The sequence below is a fragment of the Python bivittatus genome, unplaced genomic scaffold (assembly GCF_059951505.1).
Source record: "Python bivittatus isolate LINGU-HERP-01145 unplaced genomic scaffold, Pbiv_v1 ctg000240_np1212, whole genome shotgun sequence".
In the NCBI taxonomy this organism is placed as follows: Eukaryota; Metazoa; Chordata; class Lepidosauria; order Squamata; family Pythonidae; genus Python; species Python bivittatus.
In genome coordinates, this window is record NW_028277051.1 from 443,801 (window position 1) to 464,174 (window position 20,374).

Sequence of the window (20,374 nt, forward strand, 5' to 3'; positions counted from 1 at the left end):
TCTCTCTGCAAATGTACACCCTCGCCAGGTCCCCCAGCCCTGCCCAGAAGCGGTCCCATCTTGGCCCCGTAGCCCTCCTCCTAAAGGCCACTTGCGTGATGTTTGGTGACAAGGTGGCCCTTCAGCCAAATTGGAGCAAAATGGGCAGAACGTTTTTCTTAAGGGGTATTTGGGGAGTTCCAGCATGGGGGTTGATGGAAGGGCGGCAGTGGCAGCGATTGCGAGAGGGCAGGACTGTTTGCCGTCTGTCTGAGCCTGGCTCTGCGGGGAGGGTCCCCAGTTCCCAAAGGGTCCTGCTGCGGGGTTCTGTCCCAGCCCCATTGCCTCTTGAACTCCCTGGCATGCCCAGAAACATCCTTTGGCTCAAAGAACAGCCTCGGGTGTTAGGAAGTGAAAACAGCGGCAGATCCCTGCAGGTGGGAGGACCCTTGAGGCACAGAGTCCAGCCCCTGCTCAGCGCAAGAGTCGAAATCAGGGCTCTTCCGGGCTTGGCTTCAGCGCAGCCGGCCACCGGGAGCCCACTGCCTCTCTGACGTGGGTTTCCTCCTCAAATCTGCTTCCTCCAACTCTGCTTTCTCTTCTCAAGGCTGAACGTGCCTGATGCCCTCAGCCTCTGCAGAGGATTTCAATTCTCATCCTTGCCGCCATCCCCTAAATCTGTTCCACGTTTTTAAACATTACCCAGCAGTGGGCGAGGAGCAATGCAAAATAAAGTGGATCCATTGCATCCAGTGAAACTAACTTAGGTTGATGCAGCCCCAAACTGCCTTTCTCCTGTTTGTAGCCAGTCGCACTGCTGACTCATCTTCCCTTTGCCATCCACGATCCTTCCCACAAACAGGGTCCCCCCCTCCCCCCATATCTCTGCATTTCATTTCTGTTTCCAGCATGAAGAGCATTGTAGTTCTCGCTGCTAAACTTCATCTTATTTTTTTTTAGCCCAAGGTCATTGGGAATTTTATTTCCATCTTTAGCATATTAACTGTTCCTCCCGATTTCGTGTCATAAGAACAGCCCTGCCGGGTCAGGCCGAGGCCCCTCTTTCTGATGGGGACAACCCGAGACGGAGACATTTTCCTCTCGCAATTGCTCCCTGCAGCTGGCATTTGGGGGCCAGCCTGCTGCCCCGGTCAGGGGTAACACGGACCCTTCAAGATGAAGAGCCCTCCCTGGTCTTCGAGGATTTATCCAGTCCCCCTGTAAAGTCATGAATTCCGCAGGTTATTGACTTATTTGTACAAACATGTGCATATTGCCTACTTCAGAGATTCAAGGTGGTTTTCAACTCCACAAAAGCAAAGAACACAAACATATCATTATAGAGTTCAGACAGGATAGGTATAACACCACCCTGTCTGTAAGGCAGCGCTCTATCCCCATTTGTGCTCTTTACTTGGTGAGTGTGTGTGTGTGTCAGGCAGCTCCTTAAAAGCTGGGGCTCAGGAGGCAGCATCAGGAAGAACTGGTGGAGCCCCTCTCTTCCGCTCAGGATCTCTCCCCTGAAAGCACACCCCAAATGGGCCAGGTCTGCCTGTGGGAGATGGCCCTGCAGGCACCCTGGAACCAAGCTGTGTTGTTTAGACCGACCATAGCTTCCAAGTCCTCTTCAAGGGCAGCCCCGTAGGCAGTGCATAGCGGGGTCTTTCCTGCGAGGAAAGGAGGGCCTGAGTCACTGCCCCGAAAGGCTCAAAGCTGGACAAAGGCCACCCTGGCCACAATCTCAGGAGCCCAGGAGGACTTCCAAGTTGCAGGCCCATTCCTTAGCAGTGAAATCAGTATTGATCTCCCAGCAAACAGCAGCTCTCCTTTGTAGCTTCTTTGGGCCCTTCCGGGTCCTCAAGGCTCCAGACCGGGATCCCTGATCCTGCCTAAGGTGGTCTTTCATGTAGAAATTAAGTAGCGCTTAGTTTTGAAAGGAAGCAGATGAGAGGGGACATGATGGAGGTGTACAAATGTGCGCATAGTGTGGGTAAGGTGGACAAGGAGAAACGATGCTCCCCTTCCCAAAATACTAGAGGTCACCCCATGAAATTGAGTCAGGATCCACAAAAAGAAATATTTTTTTACACAACACGTAATTCAGCTTTGGAATTCACAACCACCAGATGTGGTGCTGGCTACCAGCTTGGCTGGCTTCAAAAAGGGTTGGGTCAATTCATGGAGGTCCTGGGCACCAAAGGCTATTAGCCTGGAAGGCAGTGGGACTGCCTCTGAAGCCCAGATGGGCTTCCTTGCACGGTTGCTGGTCCCTGGGAGAAGAGACAGCTGGATGAGATGGGCCAGGGGTCCCATCCAGCCGGGCACAGCTTCTGATCTTAGTGTCTGTTCTGCGTTTCCTTCCAATCAGCTTCTTCCTTGAGTGACCTCTGGTGTTTGGGGAGGGAGAAGAACTGCCGGCCGAATCCCTCCATGCAACGCGTGGTTCTTTCCTCTTTTCTAAGCTGAAGGAACTTCTGAGCCTTTTCTGGTAGAGAAGGGGTTGCAGCACCCTGACAATCTTGGTTGCCCTCTTCTGCACTTCCCCCAGCTCTGCAGTGCTTTTCAAACGTGATGACCAGAACTGCTCACGGTGCTCCTTTCCTAACAGTTCCTACCGTGGAATCCACCTTTTTCACTGCTGCCAGACCCTGACTTGATATCTGTGCTTAATTCTCTGCTATGACTCCACGATCCTTTTCTTTGTTAGTTCCTGACAGCTCGGCATCTTTGTGAAATTAGACCTATGGGCATCGCTTCATCCTTACTTAAATTGAACCACGTTTGCTGTTTGATTGACAGCCCAGTTTGAAAGGTTCCTTCCAAAGCTCCCCACAACCCCTTTTCGTTTTTGCCTTTTGGAAGAGTTTGGTATCATCCCGGGTCCTTGGGGTCCCCTAGGATCCTTGCGCTTGCCCGTCAGAATGCCATGGTGTCCTGCGCTGTTCTGAAGTGAAGGCATGCGTCTGTGGCATTCCCACAATGCGCCGGAGAAGTTGACCGATCAGTGCCTGATTCAAGGTTGGTTAGGCAAGACTTGGTGGCGGTGTTCTTTTCGAGATGCCGGCTGACTGGTTGCTCTTTAGGGCTTGGCCCAACAATCAGCTGCGTCCTTCAGTGTCCCGGGATGCAGGTCCCGAGGATCAAAACTCATTCAGTGTAAGCGAGTTTTCCCTGACCGTGCTTCTGTTAGGCTTCGGTCCTGCCTGCCCCTTCGTCCTGCTCTTCTCAGCTTCTAGGAACTGAGTCGCTCTTCCTTTTTTCCTTTTCTTTTCCTGTTCATTGAGAAGCTAATATCCAGATTCCAGAAGAAGGGAGGAGTGACCGGGAACAGTGTTTTTGGAGGAAGTTCTACCAGGCCGTTATCTTACCAGGTTCTTCTCATTGTGAGGGTCATTCTTTCTAATTCAGCTGACGTAGCAAGAGTGGAAGAATCAAAGACCCGGGAAACCGTTTTGCAGGGTGCCCATTAAAGCCCCCCCCCTGCAGCGATGGGGCTGCTGAAAGCCAGCACACCTGTCACCTGGGCGAGGCCGGGCCCCTTGCCGGAATCTGAATTTCTGAGCAGGCCATTTGTTACTGACAGGTGGAGGTGACGGTTTTATGGGCTCGGGAGGCTGGCTGGCCCAGCCTTATTGTGATTAAAATTCCCTTCCTCGAGCTGAGCGACAAATCACCCCTTCCTTGGGCAGCAGTGGAGGGAAGCAAGCAGCCGCGCGTGGCAGGGAGGAGAGCGGTTCACGCTCCTCCTTTGCCTTGCAAGGCTTCCGTCTGCGGCTCCCAGTGGGGCCCAGTAAATTCCCCGGATTGGCACGGTTGAGGGAGCACAAGGCATGGGGGATGCTCTCTGGCGCAGGAGCTGGGTCCGGCAGCAGCAGCAGCAGCAGCGCTGCCAGGCCGAGGGAAGCCTGCTCAGAGATGCGGCTCTGGATCAGACCCGAGTCCTTCTGCCATGGGGGTGCCCCACTGATCCAAACTGGGCGGGCTGACCCAGAGATCACAGTGCAGAGTGAATGTGCCTTGGGTCTCCCAGAAAGTGGGCAGCAGCTTTAAGCAGCAAGGGCGCACAGCCCCCGTCCCCTGCCTGCTGGATCCGGAGACCTGCCTTGCGAAAGGCAGCAGCATGGTTTTCCTGCCTTGGGAAAAAGCAGCAGCATGGTAAGTGCTAAAAGAGGCTCAACATTAAAATATTAAGCCTTATTTGGAGTCCTGGGTCCAGTTCTGGGCACCACAGCTCAGAAAGGGCAGTGATAAATTGGAACAGATTCACAGGAGGTTACCAAGATGCTGAGCGCCCTGTGAGGATTAAAGGATTCGGCTAGGTTTCACCCACAGAAAAGATGACTGAGAGGAGTCAGGGTAACATCTGAGGAGTTACTGCACAGGAGGGGGAGTGGGCCTGTTCTCTGGGGCCCCGGAGGCCGGGAGCAGAGCCCGGGGTTGCAACCACAAGGCAGGCGGGACACCAGGAGGCGCTTCCTGGCCGCGGGAGCTGCTGGCCGGCAGAACCGGCTGCCCCGTGGGGGGGGGGGGGCGGAATTTCCTTCACTGCAGGACTCCAGGCAGGCCGGATGGTCATCGGCAGAGATGCCCTAGTGGGGCGTTTCTCCACCTCAACGACTGGAAGACGGGTGGACTTCAGCTCCCAGAATTCCCCAGCCAGCATGCTGTTGAAGCCCACCCATCTTCCAGTTGCCGAGGTTGAGAAACGCTGCTCTAGTGGATCGTGCACTGACCTCTTCTCGCCAGGTTCTGTATTTCTCTTGCCCTAAGAACAACTGGAAAACTGCCCCCCTTAAAACCCAGGGAGAAGAGTGCTGCGGTCCCAGTTGCTCAAGGGCTGGGTGGGAGCAGGTGACGGGAGGCACTTTTGTGCCGGAGGGACGTTCCTAGCCAGGGGCTTTGATGAGTTGGACTTTTTCAGCATCTTCCTTAGTGATTTGAATGAAGAAGTTGAGGAAATGCTTATCAGGTTTGCAAAATGGAGGGGGAGAGCTGATGTGCTGTTTGAAATATGGGTTACCAGTGTGATGTGGCTGCAAGGAAAACTGCCCAGAGTCACGCTCTGAGTGAGATGGGCGGTGACTAAATTTGAAATATAAATAAATAGTTTTAAACTGCATTGGTGCAAAAATAGTTTCTTTCCAGCCAAGGTTGACAGATGCTGTAATTTGGGTTCCTTGCTGATGACCAAAATGGCCCCTTCCAACTCTATGATTGTCAGTCACGGCAGACGTTCCTTCACTATATTCTGCATTGTCTCAGCTCTCGGCAGCACGTGGCTGGCTGTGCCTCTGAAGCTAAGTGGGGGCTGTCCTCATTAGTCCTTGGATGGGGGACCCTGGGAAGTCAGAAAAGCTTCTGGGAGGAAGGCAGTTGCAGCCGCTTCTGCTTTGCTTCAGGGAAGGCCACACGTAGGGGTGGGCGTTGCGCTGCCTGCCCTGCCCTGCCCGATCGGGCCCAGCGTGGCCCTGTGTCCAGTTCGGGTGCTACCTGTGGAGACAGGCTCGGGCAGGAACAGGTTCTGATAAGAGCAGTGGGGAGGATCCAGGAAGCAGAAGCCAGGGCACCGAGACTGTTGGGAGGGCAGCACCTGAAACAAAGACTCGAGTTGCCAGAAGGCAGGTCCTGGCAGTAGCCCCTTTGGCCATGGAACTCCTCTGCCTCAGGTGGCTTCAGGCCAGGGCTAGCTGGCCAGCAGTGGCCAGCGCCTTAGTTGGGACTTCTGCCCTGGGCGGAGGTTGGCCTTGATGGCCTCAGGGCGGTCCTGCTCTTGGCTCCCCTTGTTCCAGCGACTTACGCCTGATCCGGAGCCGCAGCGGCTGGGTCCAGGGAAGCCAGCCTGTTTGCTGAGTCGGTTGAACACCGGTCTGCTCGAGCAGGGGCTGTGGGCTCAGTGGGGCCAGGCCACTGCCCACTCAAGGACCCCTCCCTGTCGTCCTCTGCAGGTACGATCCCTACAGCAAAGTGTTCTCACAGGAGCAGTACGCCCACGAGCGCATGCAGGAGTCGCGGAAGGCAGCCATCCAGCGAGCGGCCCGTGCCTGCAAGTGGGGCCTCATCCTGGGCACCTTGGGGCGGCAGGGGTCGCTGGCCATCCTGCAGGTGAGTGTTCCTGGCTACTCCTTGCAACCTCGGCGCTGGCGGCTGAGGGATGGCTGTGCCCGGGCAGAAGTGATGCCCTTTGCTCCAATGCTGCCTGTGCTGGTTACTCACACTTGCCAACCTGCTAACAAGGATCCAGAGTTGGGGAGAAGCGCCCTTTTTGCCTTTTTCCCCTGCCCAGACTGGGTGGGAAGGCACCCCGATTCCAGCCTCCTGTCCCCAAAGAAATGAGATGTTGCGGAGGCAGTTTGGGCTCCCGGGAGACCCTTTGTCGAACACTGCCTCCGGCCAGGGAGCACTGCTGTGGGTGAGCTGGGCAGGTCCCGCCAAAGCGCTTCCTACGTGGAGAGGGAGAGGAGCTCCCCAACCCCTCCTGTCCTCCCCATTTCACTGAGGGAAAATGTTCATGGGGATCCCTCCTTATGCTCAGAAAATGCTCACCAAGCAGCCACCGCTGAAGCGAAGCACACTGCAAAAGGAGGCGGCAGTGATGGCAGTGCCCCCTTTCGGCCCCCTAAAGGAATCCCCCCCTTTGTTTGCAGCACCTCGAGTCGAGCCTGCAGGCTGTGGGGCGTCCCTACGTCCGGCTTCTCCTCTCGGAGATCTTCCCCAGCAAACTGCAGCTGTTCCCTGATGTTGAGGCGTGAGTACCGCAAGACCCTTCCCCAGCATGCTGGTCTGCTGGACCCTCCCCTGATCTGTTGCCTTCTGGCTGCACTGGGGGGGTGGTCAGGAAGGGACTGGGGAAACCCGGCTTTTTGGGGGGTCTTTATTTTCTTAAAATCAGTGGGGTTTCCATGATGCCACCCTGTTCCAGCAGAGGCCCTGGATGCCAGTGGGTGCCAACAGTGCTCCCCTTGGCCCTCTGCTGCTGCGTAAGCCAGAGAGGGACGGGCTGCAGGGGGCGGGAACTGGGCCAAATCTGTTCTGCAGATGAAACAGCTGCGGACCCCTCTCCGCCATTTTCCTTCTCTACGCAGGTGGGTACAGGTGGCGTGTCCCCGCCTCTCCATCGACTGGGGGGAGGCCTTTGAAAAGCCCCTGCTGTCGCCCTATGAGGTAAAGGGTGTGTGTGGCAGTTTGGATAAAGGGAGGGCCCAGGGGCAGTGGGAAATGGTGGAAGGCGGGCAGGGGCCCCTCCCCCAGGGCTGGACTCTTGTGGCCAGGTGCAGTTTATGTGGGGGAGCGGGGGACAGACCACCAGGTCTGTGGGCAAATTCTGAGGTTGGTCCTGGCAGCAGCCCCAGGGTGACTGTAAGCCAGGGTTGTCTCTCTCTCAGCTCTTGCACTCCCCGGCCCAAGATCCTTCAGAGAATGGGGAAGCTGTGGGGCCTGAAGCCCAGCAGGAAGACTCCTGTCCCGCAGCATCTCCTGGTCCCCAGGTGGGAAGGCTGATGCCAGGACCCTGATCACTCCAATGAGTCCTCTCCCACCCCCAGGCCGCTGTGGCTCTGCAGCAGGTCAAGTGGCAGGAGATCTACCCCATGGACTTCTACGCCGGTCAGTCTTTGGGGCCGTGGACAGTGAACCACCCCAGCCACCAGCCCCGGAAGGGGGACAGGACCAAAGAGGTACGCCCCAAGTCTGGCACCCAAGCCGTTCGGAGAATGGGGTAGGGCCATCCCCGGGCACACAGACGCACGTGGTGCTTTTGCACGCACAGGAGGCACTGAGGAGCCCGCTTGCCAGGAAGCGGACCAAACAGCCCAATCACACGAATGCATCGACTGTGACTCCTGTCGCTGGAACTCTTCCAGGTGCTGCCGACACTGGGGGGGGGAGGGGGAGGCATCTATATCTCTGGCCCCACTTCTGGGTGGCCACTGGAGCCCCCCTGCCTGCCCACCTGCCTTCCTCCACAGTCCAGCTGTTGGTTGGAACGTGAGGAAGAGACTTTAACGCAGCAAGGGGCCGTGAGTATGTTTGTGTGACAGGGAGAAAATGGGCCTGTGCACCTTGCCCTTCCCAGGACCACCAGCCTTAGGCAGCCTTGGAGCCTCCTTCCCTGCTGTGGTTGCCTCCCCTCCCCTCCCCTCAGACATCAGTTCCATCTTTCTCATCTCAGCCCACTAATGGAGCCTCTCTGGACTTTATTTTTATTTATTTATTAAATTTATATGCCACCCGTCTCGCCCAGAGGCGACTCTGGGCGGCTCGCAATTAAAATCAAACCTCAAAAACAGTTAAAAATATAAATATCCACATTAAATTAACTAAAAAATCAGACTATATAAAAATACTATATACATAAAAAGACTATAAAATTCAAGATGACGGGAGGGAGTAAAATCCCATGAGCCAATTCCAACGATGCGAGCCCCCATCAGGCTCCCAGGCCATCTGGCATAGCCTTCCTGAAGGCCATGAGAGTGGGGGCGCACTGCACCTCGGGTGGTAAATTGTTCCACAGAGCGGGGGCCACGGCAGAAAAGGCCCTCTTCCTAGACCCCGCCAGTTGAAATTCCTTGACAGGTGGGGTTTGCAACATGCCCCTTCTGCCGGACCGAGTGGGGGGGGCTGATGGAACAGGGGCGAGACGGCTCCTCGGATCACCCAGCCCCATGCCATGAAGGGCTTTAAAGGTAATAACCAACACCTTGAATTGGACCCGGAAGCAAACCGGCAACCAATGCAGCTTGCGTAACAGCGGTGTTATATGGGCCCCCTGGGGGCATTCAGAACTGTCCGCGCTGCTGCATCTTGTGCCAGCTGTAGCTTCCGGATACTCTTCAAGAGTAGCCCCATGTAGAGTGCATTCCAGTAATCCAACTGGGAGGTGACCAGGGCATGAGCGATCGTTTGGAGAGCCTCCTGATCCAGGACGGGGCGCAACTGACGCACAACACGAACTTGCGCAAAGGCCACGACTGCCATCTCTTCTAACAGGAATCGTGAGTCTAGGAGGACCCCCAGATTACGCACCGGGTCTGTCTGGGTAGTGCAACCCCGTCAAGAACCAAAGATGATAAACTCCTAGATCTTGAGGCTCCCTGTACCCACAGCCACTCCGTCTTACCAAGCTTCAGTTGAACCCTGTTGTCCCTCATCCAGGCCCCTACAGCCTCCAGGCACCTCGAAAGGGTGGTCACAGCATCACTTAGGTCGCCAGGGATGGAGATATAGAGTCGAGTATCATCACCATACTGGTGATACCTCATCCCATGGTGCCGGATGATCTCACTCAACGGTTTCGTGTAGATGTTAAATAGGAACGGCGAGAGCACCGAACCCTGAGATGCCCCACAAAGTAGGGGCCGCAGGCTGGACCTTTCACTCCCTATCAACACTGATTGAGATCAGCCTTGGAGGAAGGAGCTGAACCAGGACAAACCTGTGCCACCCAGCCCTAACTCCCGCAGCCATCCCAAAAGGATACCATGGTCGATGGTATCGAAAGCCACTGAGAGGTCAAGAAGAGCAAGGATGGATGCATTACCCCCATCCCGCTCTCGCCAGAGATCATCTAAAAGTGCGACCAATGCTGTTTCTGTCCCATAACTGGGCCTGAAACCTGACTGAAAGGGGTCCAGATAATCCATTTCCTCCAGGATCCTCCGAAGCTGTCACACAGCCACCTTTTCCACCACTTTCATAAAAGGGGTGGGTGGGAAACTGGACAAAAATTGTCCAGAAGGGTGGGATCTAGTGATGGTTTCTTGAGGAGGGGGCGGACCAGGGCCTCCTTAAAAGGCTCCCTCCTGCAAGGATGAGTTGACCACTGCTAGTACCCACCCCAGTGTCGCCTCCCTGGCGGCTTTAACCAACCAGGAAGGACAACGATCTAACAGGTGGCCACACTAACAGCCCCGAGGACCCCGTCCACTTCCTCAGGTCCAACAGGATCAAACCGTTCCCAGATAATTGGGAAAGTCTGCTCCCTGGGCATCTCCACTGGACCTGCATCACGCTTGGCCTCCAACTGGGAACGGATCCGAGCAATTTTATCTGTCAGGTGTTCAGCAAATTCCTCTGCACGGCCCTGTAGATAGTCCTCCGAGCCCTCCCTACCCAGAAGGGACCGGGTGACCCTAAATAGGGCTGCCAGGCAACACTCTGCAGATGTAATAAGAGTGGCGAAATAATGACGTTTCACCGCCCTTACTGCCACGAGGTAAGCCTTAATAGTGGCTCTAACCCATGTTTGGTCAGACTCGTCCTTAGTTTTCCACCAGCAGCACTCTAGACGTCTCTTGGCCCTTTTTAGCTCCCTTAATTCGTCCGTAAACCACAGGGAGTGCCGGGAGCAATGGGCCAAGAGAGGCTGCACAGGTGCGATCCTGTCCAGGCCCCAGCTGCCGCCTTATTCCAGGCTGCGCCCAGAGCCTCCGCTGGACCGTGCAGCGAGGCCTCAGGAACAACCCCCAGCTCCTTTTGGAACCCTTGTGGGATTATCAGTTGTCGGGGGCAGACCATTTGAATAGGTCCCACCACCCTGCGGAGGGGGGCAGCATAGGAGAATCTCAAGGCCACCAGGGACAATACCAAACCCCCCACCAGGTCACGCTGCCACTGCTCCGACAAGAAAACCATGTCTGGAGTGTGACCACTGTCCCGAGTCGGGCCGTGGATGACCTGGGATAGGCCCATGGCCGCCATGATAGCCATGAACTGAGCCGCCTCCAAGGCCAACCCCAGGGATGGCAGATTAAAGTCCCCCAAGACCATAAGCCTGGGGAACTCCACTGCCAACCCCGAGATGGCTTCCAGCAGCTCTCCGGACTTCAAGTGAGGCCAAGGAGAGCAAGGGGAGGCAGTGCTGGGACTCAGACCAGGGACTTGGGATCCAGTGTTTGTTGCACTGGGTCTGGTACCCTCTGTGCTCTCTGGATGGCCATGTCCCTCTGCCCATCCGTTTCCTGCAGCTGGGCTTGGCAGCTTCAAAGGGACTTAGAGGTCCTCCATGTGAAACTCCCTGCTCAGTGCAGAATGACCATCTCACCTCTAGCAAAGGAGAACTCCCCACTTCTTGTGGCAGCCTGTTCCATCTGCTAACGGCTTGTCAGCCAGGAAGTTCCTCTTGACATCTAGCCCGAAGCTCCTCCTCTGTAGTTCTGGTCCTGCTCTCTGGGGCAATAGAGGATAAGTCCTCTTCTGCATGAGAACTTCTCACCCCAACCTCTCTTCTGTGGGCTAAACATAACTAGATCCGTCAATTGTTCCCTGGAAGGCTTGGTTCCAGACCCTCTACCGTCTTGGTAGCCCTCCTCTCAATCTGCTCCAGTTTGCCGCTGTCCTTTTTGAACTTGGGTGCCCAGAACTGGACACAGGACCCCAAATGGGGTCTGGCCAGGGGAGACAATTACTTCCCAAATGAGGTTGCTCTGGCCCAGCTGTTTACGATAAAGCCACGCTGGCCCATGAATCGTAGCATCCCACCCGGGGGCTCCCAGCACGCTGCTCGAGGTGACCGGGGCTTCCTGGAGGTGCTTCTGCACTGAGCCATGGGCCGGTCCTGGCTGGGCGCTGCGTCTCTGGCTCTTGCCCTTCTCCCCCTCCCAGCTCTGTCCTGGACCAAGGAACCTGGCCAGCTGCCCACCTTGACCTTAGTTTGTGGGGTGACATCACCCCCTGCCCAGATGGCCAGCCAGAGTGGAGGGTCTGAGAGTGCTTCATCCCTTTCCTTCTGCTCTTGGAGTTGTTGACATGGGAGGAGATGTGAGGAGACAGGCATCCTGGCACCCGTGCGCGGAGGATCGAATGTCTCCTGCTCTCACTCTTCATGGCGGGGGGGGCTTTACTCTTCCATTTCACATTTGATTTCATAACTCAGTGATAATTAATAGCATTTCCCCCTTCCTTTGCCCATTTTTTTGGTACATGGAAAAAAGAAACAAAAATCAACAGTAATGCAATTATTTTGAAACCAGAGCTGCTGGCTCCTGTTTTTTTAAAATACCACTTAAGTACTTTTGCTGTTCCCATCTCTCAAGAGAAGGGATTTTTTTAACTTTACTTTTTCAGAAGTATGAGAATCCACAGTCTGAACTAGGCATTGCATTTTGCACATGTCTGCATTTATTTTATGTTGCATGGGGAGAAAATATTTCAGAAAATAACTCATCAGTTCAGACAGCCACCTCACAAGATGGGTTGGGCTACAGCCTCCAAAATTCTCAGCCAGCTCATTGGATGGTCACCACCTTCCCCAGTGGGAGGCTGGGGGCTGACCCCCACGTCCTGATAACCTCACGACAAAGAGGCCTGGCTGACTCATTAGAGCGGTGTTTCTCAATCTTGGCAACTTTAAGGTGTCTTGACTTCAATTTCCAGAATTCCCCAGCCAGCAGGCTGGGCTAGGGAATTCTGGGAGTTGGAAGTCCAAACATCTTAAAGTTGCCAAGGTTGAGAAACATGGCACTAGAGCCATGTGTCTCAACCCCAGCAGTTCTAAGATGTGTGGACTTCAACTCCCAGAATTCCTCAGCCAGCATGAATTCTGGGAGTTGGTCCACACATCTTAAAAGTTGCTAAGATGGAGCAGCACTGCTTTAGAGGACCAATTCTTGTGATATTGCCTTTAATTCCTATGGAGCTGCTCAGTTTGACAGCCATGTTGTCTTCCAACCCAGACGCTGTCATGTGAATTACCTGCGACGGCTCCTTGACGCACACCTCCTCCCCTAGTCGCTGGCCCTGCTCTCTACAGCCCTTTTGGCTGCCAGAGAGCCTGGACACCAGGCTCCTGCAGGGCATCTGCGGCTGTAAACTTTGGCTGGGCATTGTGCGGGCTCTAAATACACGCACAGCTTATTATTCTGGAGGAGTGCCAGGGCTGGCTCTCTGGTTGAGGTAACCTGGGAAAGAGAACCAGGTTCTGCCAATTAGTAGTACCGGCCACGTGCATTACAATGAGGGGTTTCCCGTGGCTGTACTTTCTGCTGACCATATTCTTTTGGGCGAGTCCCATTTTGCCTGCCATGATGTATTCTGCTGGCTACTTTTGGGTGCCGTGAGCCAGGACGCCTGCTGAAGTTTTTGCAGCATTTAGCAATTTGGGAGCTGGGGTGAAATTGACAGGTCCTGCCTGTTTCCCCTTTCGGCTGAGGGCGCAGGATGCAGGCTGAATTGGGTGTTGCTGGCCACCGAGATTTGCCTGCCTGAGGGCTGAGCCCATAGCGTGGGAGTGGGCTAAAAGGGGGACGCTGCCCAGCTCCTTGCAAGCCCCCAGTGACCCCGCAGCCTCTCAGGTGGGCTATTTGAACGTGTGTCTAGTGCCCTTCTCCCTGGGTGGTGGTCGGCATTTTTAGGATGTGGGTTTAGTACTCTTCCAGTAGAGCACTAGGCGCATTTTTAAACAGTTCTTTCAGAAGGGCATTAGATTGTGTTCAGGAACAGCTTGTGCAGTATGCCAGGTGTGCCAATCTATGTGCCATCAGTCTGGCACTTGGGCATTTTGGAATTCCATCCCAGACCCCTGCCCGTGGTTGTCCAGGCCCACCTCACCACATGTTAATGGCACTGGCTGGTGGTTATTTTCCCTGTTGATGCTGGGTGGGAGAAGAAATGCAGCTGGGGGATCCGCCTAGCGCTGCCCTTGAATCGCCCCACACCAGAGCTGCTCGAGCAGTCCCGTTTGTACCGCCGTGCTTTTCTGCCAACTCAGCGACTGGCTGTGACTGGCTTGCTGTGATATTCTGCCTGAGCTTTCGCTGACCACCGGTCAGAGGAGCCTCTTCATTTGCTCAGCGCAGTGTTCCTGTGCCCTGACCGAGGACTCTGCATAAGGCTGCCCTGGGGGGAGGCTTCCTGCCTGGGGCGTGGGCTTGCATGCCCAGCAGGGAAGCCCTTTCACTGGTCAGGGACTGGGACTGGGGTGGTGGCCGCAGCAGCTCTGCCCGGGGATGGGACGAAAAGAGGGAGCCGAGGCATCAGAGCACCAGTCTGGGGCTGCCCTTGGCGCTGCTCAGGCTCCCGGGCCGAGGGGGAGCTTTCCCCAGCGAGCTCTGTGCTGTGCCCCCGTGCCCCTTTGGGCTGGCTGCGTGAAGGATGGGCAGCAGACCTGAGAAGCAGATCTTGCTGGCAGAGCCACCGGCAGCAGGGGTGACTGGGGGCAGCTTGTCTGCCCTGAGTGCCACCTGGCTCAGCCTGACCAGCAGATGGGGTGCAAGGTTTCTGGTCCAGATCCACGGTCACTGCTTGGGCTGCTGCTGGCGCAGGATCTTGTGAATCCTGACAATATCACTTTGAAAGAGTCACTTTGTGTGGGGTGGGTGGGTGGGTGAGGTGTTGTGAATGTGAAGGCGTTAATCCACGCTGGTCTTGCGGTTTCCTGCTTTTCAGGTGAACCTCGCAAACTCCGTGCTCCCAGCTGGAAAAGGGGCCTCGGAGAGCTGCTCCTGCCAGGAGAAGGAGGTGCCGCCAGCCCCGCAGCCTTGATCCCGGAGCCGGGACGGGACCCGGGCGCCCGGGCAATGCGCGGAGGAGCAGCGGCAGCAGCAGCGGGGCCCGGACTTTGGGGCAGAGACGCTCTGGGGCCGCAGCCCACCACCCCGCCCCACGCTCCGGTGGGAAAAGGCAGCCTGTTTTCGAACTCCAGCCTCTGACCCAGACGGGGGTGGGGGTGGGGGTGCGGGTGCGTTCTGATGCCAACCCTTTGCGGTGCCCGATCGGCCTTCCGGCATTCCTGCAGCCGCGGGGCCTTGGAGTTCAGCAGCTGCAAAGCCCAAAGTGCCTTTGCCCGGCTGCTTACGGATGGCGGAAAGCCGGGGCCTTACGGGGACATTTGAACTGACAACTAACGTGCCAGGACTAAGCGAGGCGGCGGGGGGCGGGCAGGCCGGGGAGTCCGGCGCTGCCTCTGGGGTATCCGTCCCCTCCTGACCGCGACGCGCCGGCTGGGTCGACGGTCCCGGCTTCTGCTCTGGCCGGTGGCGGCTTCAGCACTACGGCACGTCGGAGCGCGGGGTCCGTTGTCAGGGACTTAAACGGCTTCAGAAACGGTAACCTGGACGTCGCCTCGGTTTTTGCCCTCCGGCTTTGGCAGGGAGGGAACCCGGACGGGTGGCTGGCGGGGCAAAGGCGCGCTTTCCTGACCGCAGCCGGGCGCTCGCTTCCCCGGCTGGGAAAGGCGCTCGGCCCGCGGGAGCGCCCCGCGCGGCAGGCGCCCGCCCCCGCCTCTGCTCGCGGGGCCGGGGCGTCGGCTCGGCCCCGGTGTTTGCCGCGCGCGCCTGCCGGGGCGGCGAGGAGCAGCGGCCGGGCCCTCCCGCGGGTCCCGGCGGCTCGGGCGGGCTGAGCGGCGGCCCCGGCGCGCCAAGGGGGCTGCGCGCGTCTGGCTCCCCGCGCGGGCGGCCTCTGCGGCTGCGCGCGAGCCCCGCGGCGGCGGCGGCGGCCCTGGTCGGGGGCGCCGAGCGAGGCGCGGGGTCGGATTCGGACGTGCGCGTTTCTCCCTCGCCGGGGCGCGCGCCTTCCGGGGAAAAGCGGGAGGGAGGGCGCTCGCGAGCAGCGCGGGGCCTTCCGGCGGGCGCGGCTATCCGCAGAGGCCGGACTCCGAGCCCGTCGTGATAAGGCGCCCCGCAGGTCGGGGTGAGCGAGGCTGCGTTCCGGGGGCGCCCGGTTGGAGAAGCCCGGGGGGGCGCTGGGCACCTCGCGCATGCGTGTCCAGCGCCTTCCTCCGGCGCGGAACGCCCCGCCCGGAAAGAGACTTGGCATTGGCCGCCCCGCCCCCTGCGCGGTTGCCGGGGAGACGCCGCTGCTCTGCTATTGGAGGGGCGCCGGGCGGAAGGGCGCCGCGCCCCTTCCGCCGGCGCACCCGGAAGGACATGGCGGCGCCGCGCCGAGGGGAGCTGCGGCTGCTCTGTCTCCACGGCTACGGGCAGAACGCGGCGCGCTTCCGCGCCCGGACCGGCGCGCTGCGGAAGGCCCTGCGCGGGCGCGCGGAGCTGCTCTACTTGGACGCGCCGCACCGCGTGACCCCGGAGGACGAGGAGGAGGAGGGCGGCGGCGGCGCCGCCGGGCCGCGCGGGTGGTGGCTCGGAGCGGCGCCGGAGCCGGAGGCGGCGCTGCGGGCCGTGGCGCGGGCGCTGGCGGAGCGCGGCCCGGTGGACGGCCTGCTGGGCTTCAGCCAGGGCGCGGCGCTGGCCGGGACGCTCTGCGCGCTGCGGCAACGCGGAGACGCGCGCTTCCGCTTCCGCTTCGCCGTGCTGGTCGCCGGCTTCCCCGGGCCCGGCGCGGAGGCGGAGGCGGGCGCGGCGCCCCTCCTGCTGCCCAGCCTGCACGTCTTCGGCGAGGCGGACCGCGTCGTCCCGGCGGCCCAGAGCCGGGCGCTGGCCGCGCGCTTCGCCCAGCCCGTCCTGCTGGCCCACGCCGGCGGCCACTTCGTCCCGGCCGGCGCCGCGCAGCGGGCCGCCTACCTGGGCTTCCTGCGCCGCTTCGAGGGGCCGCCGGAGCCCGAGCTCGGCCCCCCCCGGCCGCCGCCGGCTGCCCCCCGCGGCCTGGGCCCGGCCTCCCTGCGGGGGTCAGGCGAGCGCCCGGAGGCGGCGGGAGGAGGGAGCGGGAGCCCCGCGTGGCAGCCCCGCGCCCGGGGCCCGCCGGGCACCGGTCCGGGCTCTTCCCAAGGCGGCCTGTAGCTGCGGCGGGGGACCGTCTCGCGGACGGAGAGCCTCGGCCGCCTCCGCCTCCGCCAAGGTCGCCTGCGAGGCGCCCCGCTTTGCTTCGCTTTCGGACGCCGTGGAGTCTCCGTCTGGCCCCTCCCGAACACGCGGCCCCGGCTGGTGCGCCGGAGGGACTTGCCAGCCGCCCGGGCTGCAGCCCGCTCTCCTTTTTCAAGCTCAGAGTCGGGGACTGAACTGAAGGGGGACTGTGGAAACAAGACTTCTGCCCTGGGGTGGTGGGCCTTGCCCACTTGCCCCTGCGTTTGGAGCAAGAATCCCTTCAAAAGTGCTGGACTGGGTGGGCAGGTCCACCTCCCCCCATGGACTCACTTTGCCCACCTCAAGCCCTGCCAGATGGAGGTCTCCTAGCCAGCTGAGAGCGTCGGTAGCTCTCCCGCTCTCTCCGGCGGGATCCTGCTGTGTGAGGTTGGGGTGTCAGGGGCCTTGCCTTGGTCCTCAGTTTGACGCTCCCAGCCTGAGAGAGGAAAGAGGACAGCAGGGAATCGGGGGTGGGGGTGGGGTTCCCATCCCTCCAGAGCCTCCAAAGCATCCGTGGATGCTCCTGAAAAGCTGAAGCCAAGTCAAAGTAACAGTGAATCGGGGAGGGGCTTCTGATTCCAGGAATTGCTGTTGCTAGATGCAGGTAAACAAGTTCGGCTGAAACCTCTCATCAGGATCTTAAGCCTTATTTTAATAGAAGGCGGGTAGTTAAATGAAGGCTGCATCTCAGTCTCACTTCTTTGTAACATTTAGAGGACATGGCTTCCTAAGGTGCTACCTGTGATTCTGGGCATCTTTTCTCCAGCAGTGATTATGCCCAGCAGGAGCTCCTTGAAGCTTCTCTGTTGTTGTTTTTAATAAAGTGTAACTTGCAATTCCTGCTTGTTGCATGCCACATTTTCCCTCCCACATGCTGCAAGCTGATGCAACAGTTAAGGAGGCACATTATAGAATTTGCGGTGCTTTTAGCGCTCTTGATTTTCTCTGATCTGCTGGGGCAGTCTGTGGGGTTCTATCTGGGGGGGGCTTAAAGGAGGGGGAGGGGGCTTGGCAGCAAAAGTACTCAGAAGCGGTTGGGCCAAGGCAGGAAGGCAGGCCAGCGTGTATGTCCAGAGGATTTTGGAGCGGAGATGGAGGCTCCTCGTCTGTCACCCTGCGGGCCCATCCCTCAGCTTTACCTTGCTGTGGCTGTGCAGTTGTGAACGGCAGAGCAAAAGGCAGCAAGCATGTCATGCGTACTTTTAAGAGCCCTGGAAGGGAGTGTGTTTAAATTTCCTTTATCCACGAGGGGGCAATTTCCCTGTTTTGTCACCTGTAGGACAGACCGGTCTCAGCAGCCACAACCCCTCGCTAATCCAGCGTGAGTAAACTAAGATTGGCACCCCAGAGTCAGGCCAGGATGGATCTTTGATGGGAGCCCTGTGAGGGAAGCCTGAGCTGCAGGCTGGACCGGGAAGCTGAAACCGGGACATAGGCAGTGGCAACCCGTGTCTGTCCTGCTGCCAAGGGGTGCCTTGTCACCAGGGGAGGGGGTGCTCGCTTCCATGACAGACTTGGGGCCAGGAGAGGAAATGGAGCTTCTACAAAAGTAGGTTTGCTGACCTGGCCATCTCCATCAGCTTCCCCCAACCTGGTGCCCTCCAGATGTGTGGAGCAGCAGGACCCTGGGAATTGCAGGCCAGCAGGCAGCAGGAGGAGCTTGGCCACCTGCAAGGCTGAGTGTGTTTTCTGCAGCGGGCTCAGCCCACACTTGCTGGGAAGGCCAAGTCCTGCCCTGTTCTTCCTCCCAGAGCTCCGTTTCCTCCGACTGGTGGAGCAGCGCAGCCTCCATCTCTGCCCTGCCTTGGGGTTCAGGCTGCCTGAGCTCTCCGGAGGTCTGGCCAGCAGAGGCTGGTGCTGCTCTGTGGAACTGAGGCGAAAGGAAGAGGCCTCAGATGCTTCAGCAGGGCACCAAGGCCTTGGGTCAGCCGTCTCCCACTCCTCCTCAACCCTGGCCTCTGCCCACACCAGCTGGTCCCCTGCCAGCCCTGCACCCTCCAGGGTGGGCAGTGCTGAAAGGGGCTTTGGTCTTCTTGAGGGTGGTTTTCTTTCTCTGAAGCAGGTGAACCCCCAGAGGCGGAAGAGGACCCTTGACTTGGGATATGCCTGGAGGGGCAGGTGGGTAGGCTGGATGGCACCTCCCTCCTGGGCCTGCCCAGCAGCTCTTGAGCTCTCCCCACACTTCCGCAGGACAGGGCTTCATTCCCAGAGGAACCAGTCCTGTGGAGCCGCCTGTGGGTTTGTGGTGAGAACCAAAAGAGACCTTGGCCTGGCAAAGCCCTCTGGAGCCAGAGGGGCCCTCCTCAAGCACAGAAAGAGAGGGAGTGTGTGGGGAGCCACCAGTTTGGGTTGCTCGAGCCAGAGCAGCCTCTGTTCTGTAGAAAGATGCCAGGACCAAGGCTGGCCTGGCTTGGGCTCGCAGCGAACCTCCTGCCCCACAAGCGAATCAGCCCCTGGGCACCTGCTGGCTTGGAGCAGCCGGGATGCCTGGGGCGGGAGGAAGCGGCTGGGAGGGAGGTCCCCGACCCCTCCCTGCCCGTTGTAGGGCACGCTGGGAGAAGGGGCTTCCCTGGCCAGCCTCCCCCCCGGCTGTCCCCCGAGGAGCACGAGGCCGCTCTCCCCCCCCCCACCCCAAAGGCAGGCAAGAGTCGAGTCTTTCCGCGGGAGCCGCTCCGACGCAGCAGCGGAGCTCCTGAGCAAAGAGCGCGCGGACGGGAGAGGCCGACGATCGGAGCGGGCCGTCGCTTGAAGCCAAATCGCTGGCTGGAAGACCGTGGGAAGGGCGCTTCGGGTGTTGGGGACCGGTGAGGAGGCCCCCCTGTCTCGGCCAAGCGCCTGGCTCCTCTGACCCCCGCACTCCTCCGTCCTGGGAGCTCCTGTCCGACTAACGCGGCGGCGGCGGCGGCGGCGGCGGCGGCGGCTCGAACGCCGGGCTGCCTGCTCCGCCCGAGCGGCCGGCAGCCGATGGAGCAGCCGGGATGGGGGAGGGAGGAGCGCCGCAAAAGGTGGGCACCCATCGAGTGGCGGCGGTGGGGCAGCGACCCAGTCCAGCGGCAGACTTGTCCCGACGGAAAAGCTCCGGCCGAGCCCGCTTCGCCGACGGACTGCGAGGATGGATCCAGCCGCTGCCAAGCGACTGGGTGCGGCTCCCAGCCTGTTCCCGAACGGTGCCCCACCTGCGCCCACTCCCTCAGCGCGAGGCCGAAGGCAAATGCCCCAGAGAGTCCGGGCGAAGGGGGCTGGTGGGGAGCCGGGACAGGACCGCAGGCGGCGGCGACTCCCCGCCCCCCTGCAGCCGAGGAGGAAGGGGGAGACGAGCCGCTACCGGGCAGCCTGGGTGTGTGCCGGATCCATCTGCCCCAACTCGGAGCCTCCTCCCAGTTTTCCGGAGGGGCTCGGGGCGCCAATGGGGGCTGCTGTTAGAAGGCCACGTGCCCGGTTCCCGTCCGAATCCCTCGACTCCACAGCGGCTCCCAGGGAGGCCAAGAAAAAGGTCTCCAGCCACGCCTAGACGGCAGGCGCTGCCCTGTCGGGGCCCGGCCCGTTCGTTCTGAGCCAGGCCGGGCAGCTGGTGGCGGCAGCGCAGGGCCAGGATGTGAGGGGGAGATCACGGAGGCTGCCGGCTCGCCTGGACGACTCCTGACACGCCAAGGCACTTCCTGTGC

General features: G+C 59.3%; 2 protein-coding genes across 4 annotated transcripts in view; both read left to right on the forward strand.

Annotated features, from left to right (window-relative positions):
- Positions 1-15,129, forward strand: part of DPH1 (diphthamide biosynthesis 1) — a 35,170-nt gene extending 20,041 nt beyond the window's left edge. For 2 of the 3 annotated variants that reach the window (XM_088138651.1, XM_088138653.1), the window contains exons 8-12: positions 5,925-6,081; positions 6,624-6,724; positions 7,062-7,140; positions 7,521-7,652; positions 14,362-15,129. In XM_088138651.1, the coding sequence (XP_087994777.1) occupies positions 5,925-6,081; positions 6,624-6,724; positions 7,062-7,140; positions 7,521-7,652; positions 14,362-14,457 (565 nt within the window). In that variant the 3' untranslated portion in view covers positions 14,458-15,129. The other variant, XM_088138652.1, reaches the window with a different exon arrangement.
- Positions 15,130-15,169: 40 nt separating this feature from the next.
- OVCA2 (OVCA2 serine hydrolase domain containing) lies at positions 15,170-17,642 on the forward strand. The gene has a single exon (XM_088138654.1). The coding sequence runs from the start codon at positions 15,840-15,842 to the stop codon at positions 16,644-16,646; it is 807 nt and encodes a 268-aa protein (XP_087994780.1). The 5' UTR covers positions 15,170-15,839; the 3' UTR covers positions 16,647-17,642.
- The last annotated feature ends 2,732 nt before the right edge of the window (positions 17,643-20,374 follow it).

What these genes read in the sequence shown, in the direction of transcription:
- OVCA2 (XM_088138654.1), top strand. Translation starts at nt 15,840, where the DNA reads ATGGCGGCGCCGCGCCGAGGGGAGCTGCGGCTGCTCTGTCTCCACGGC.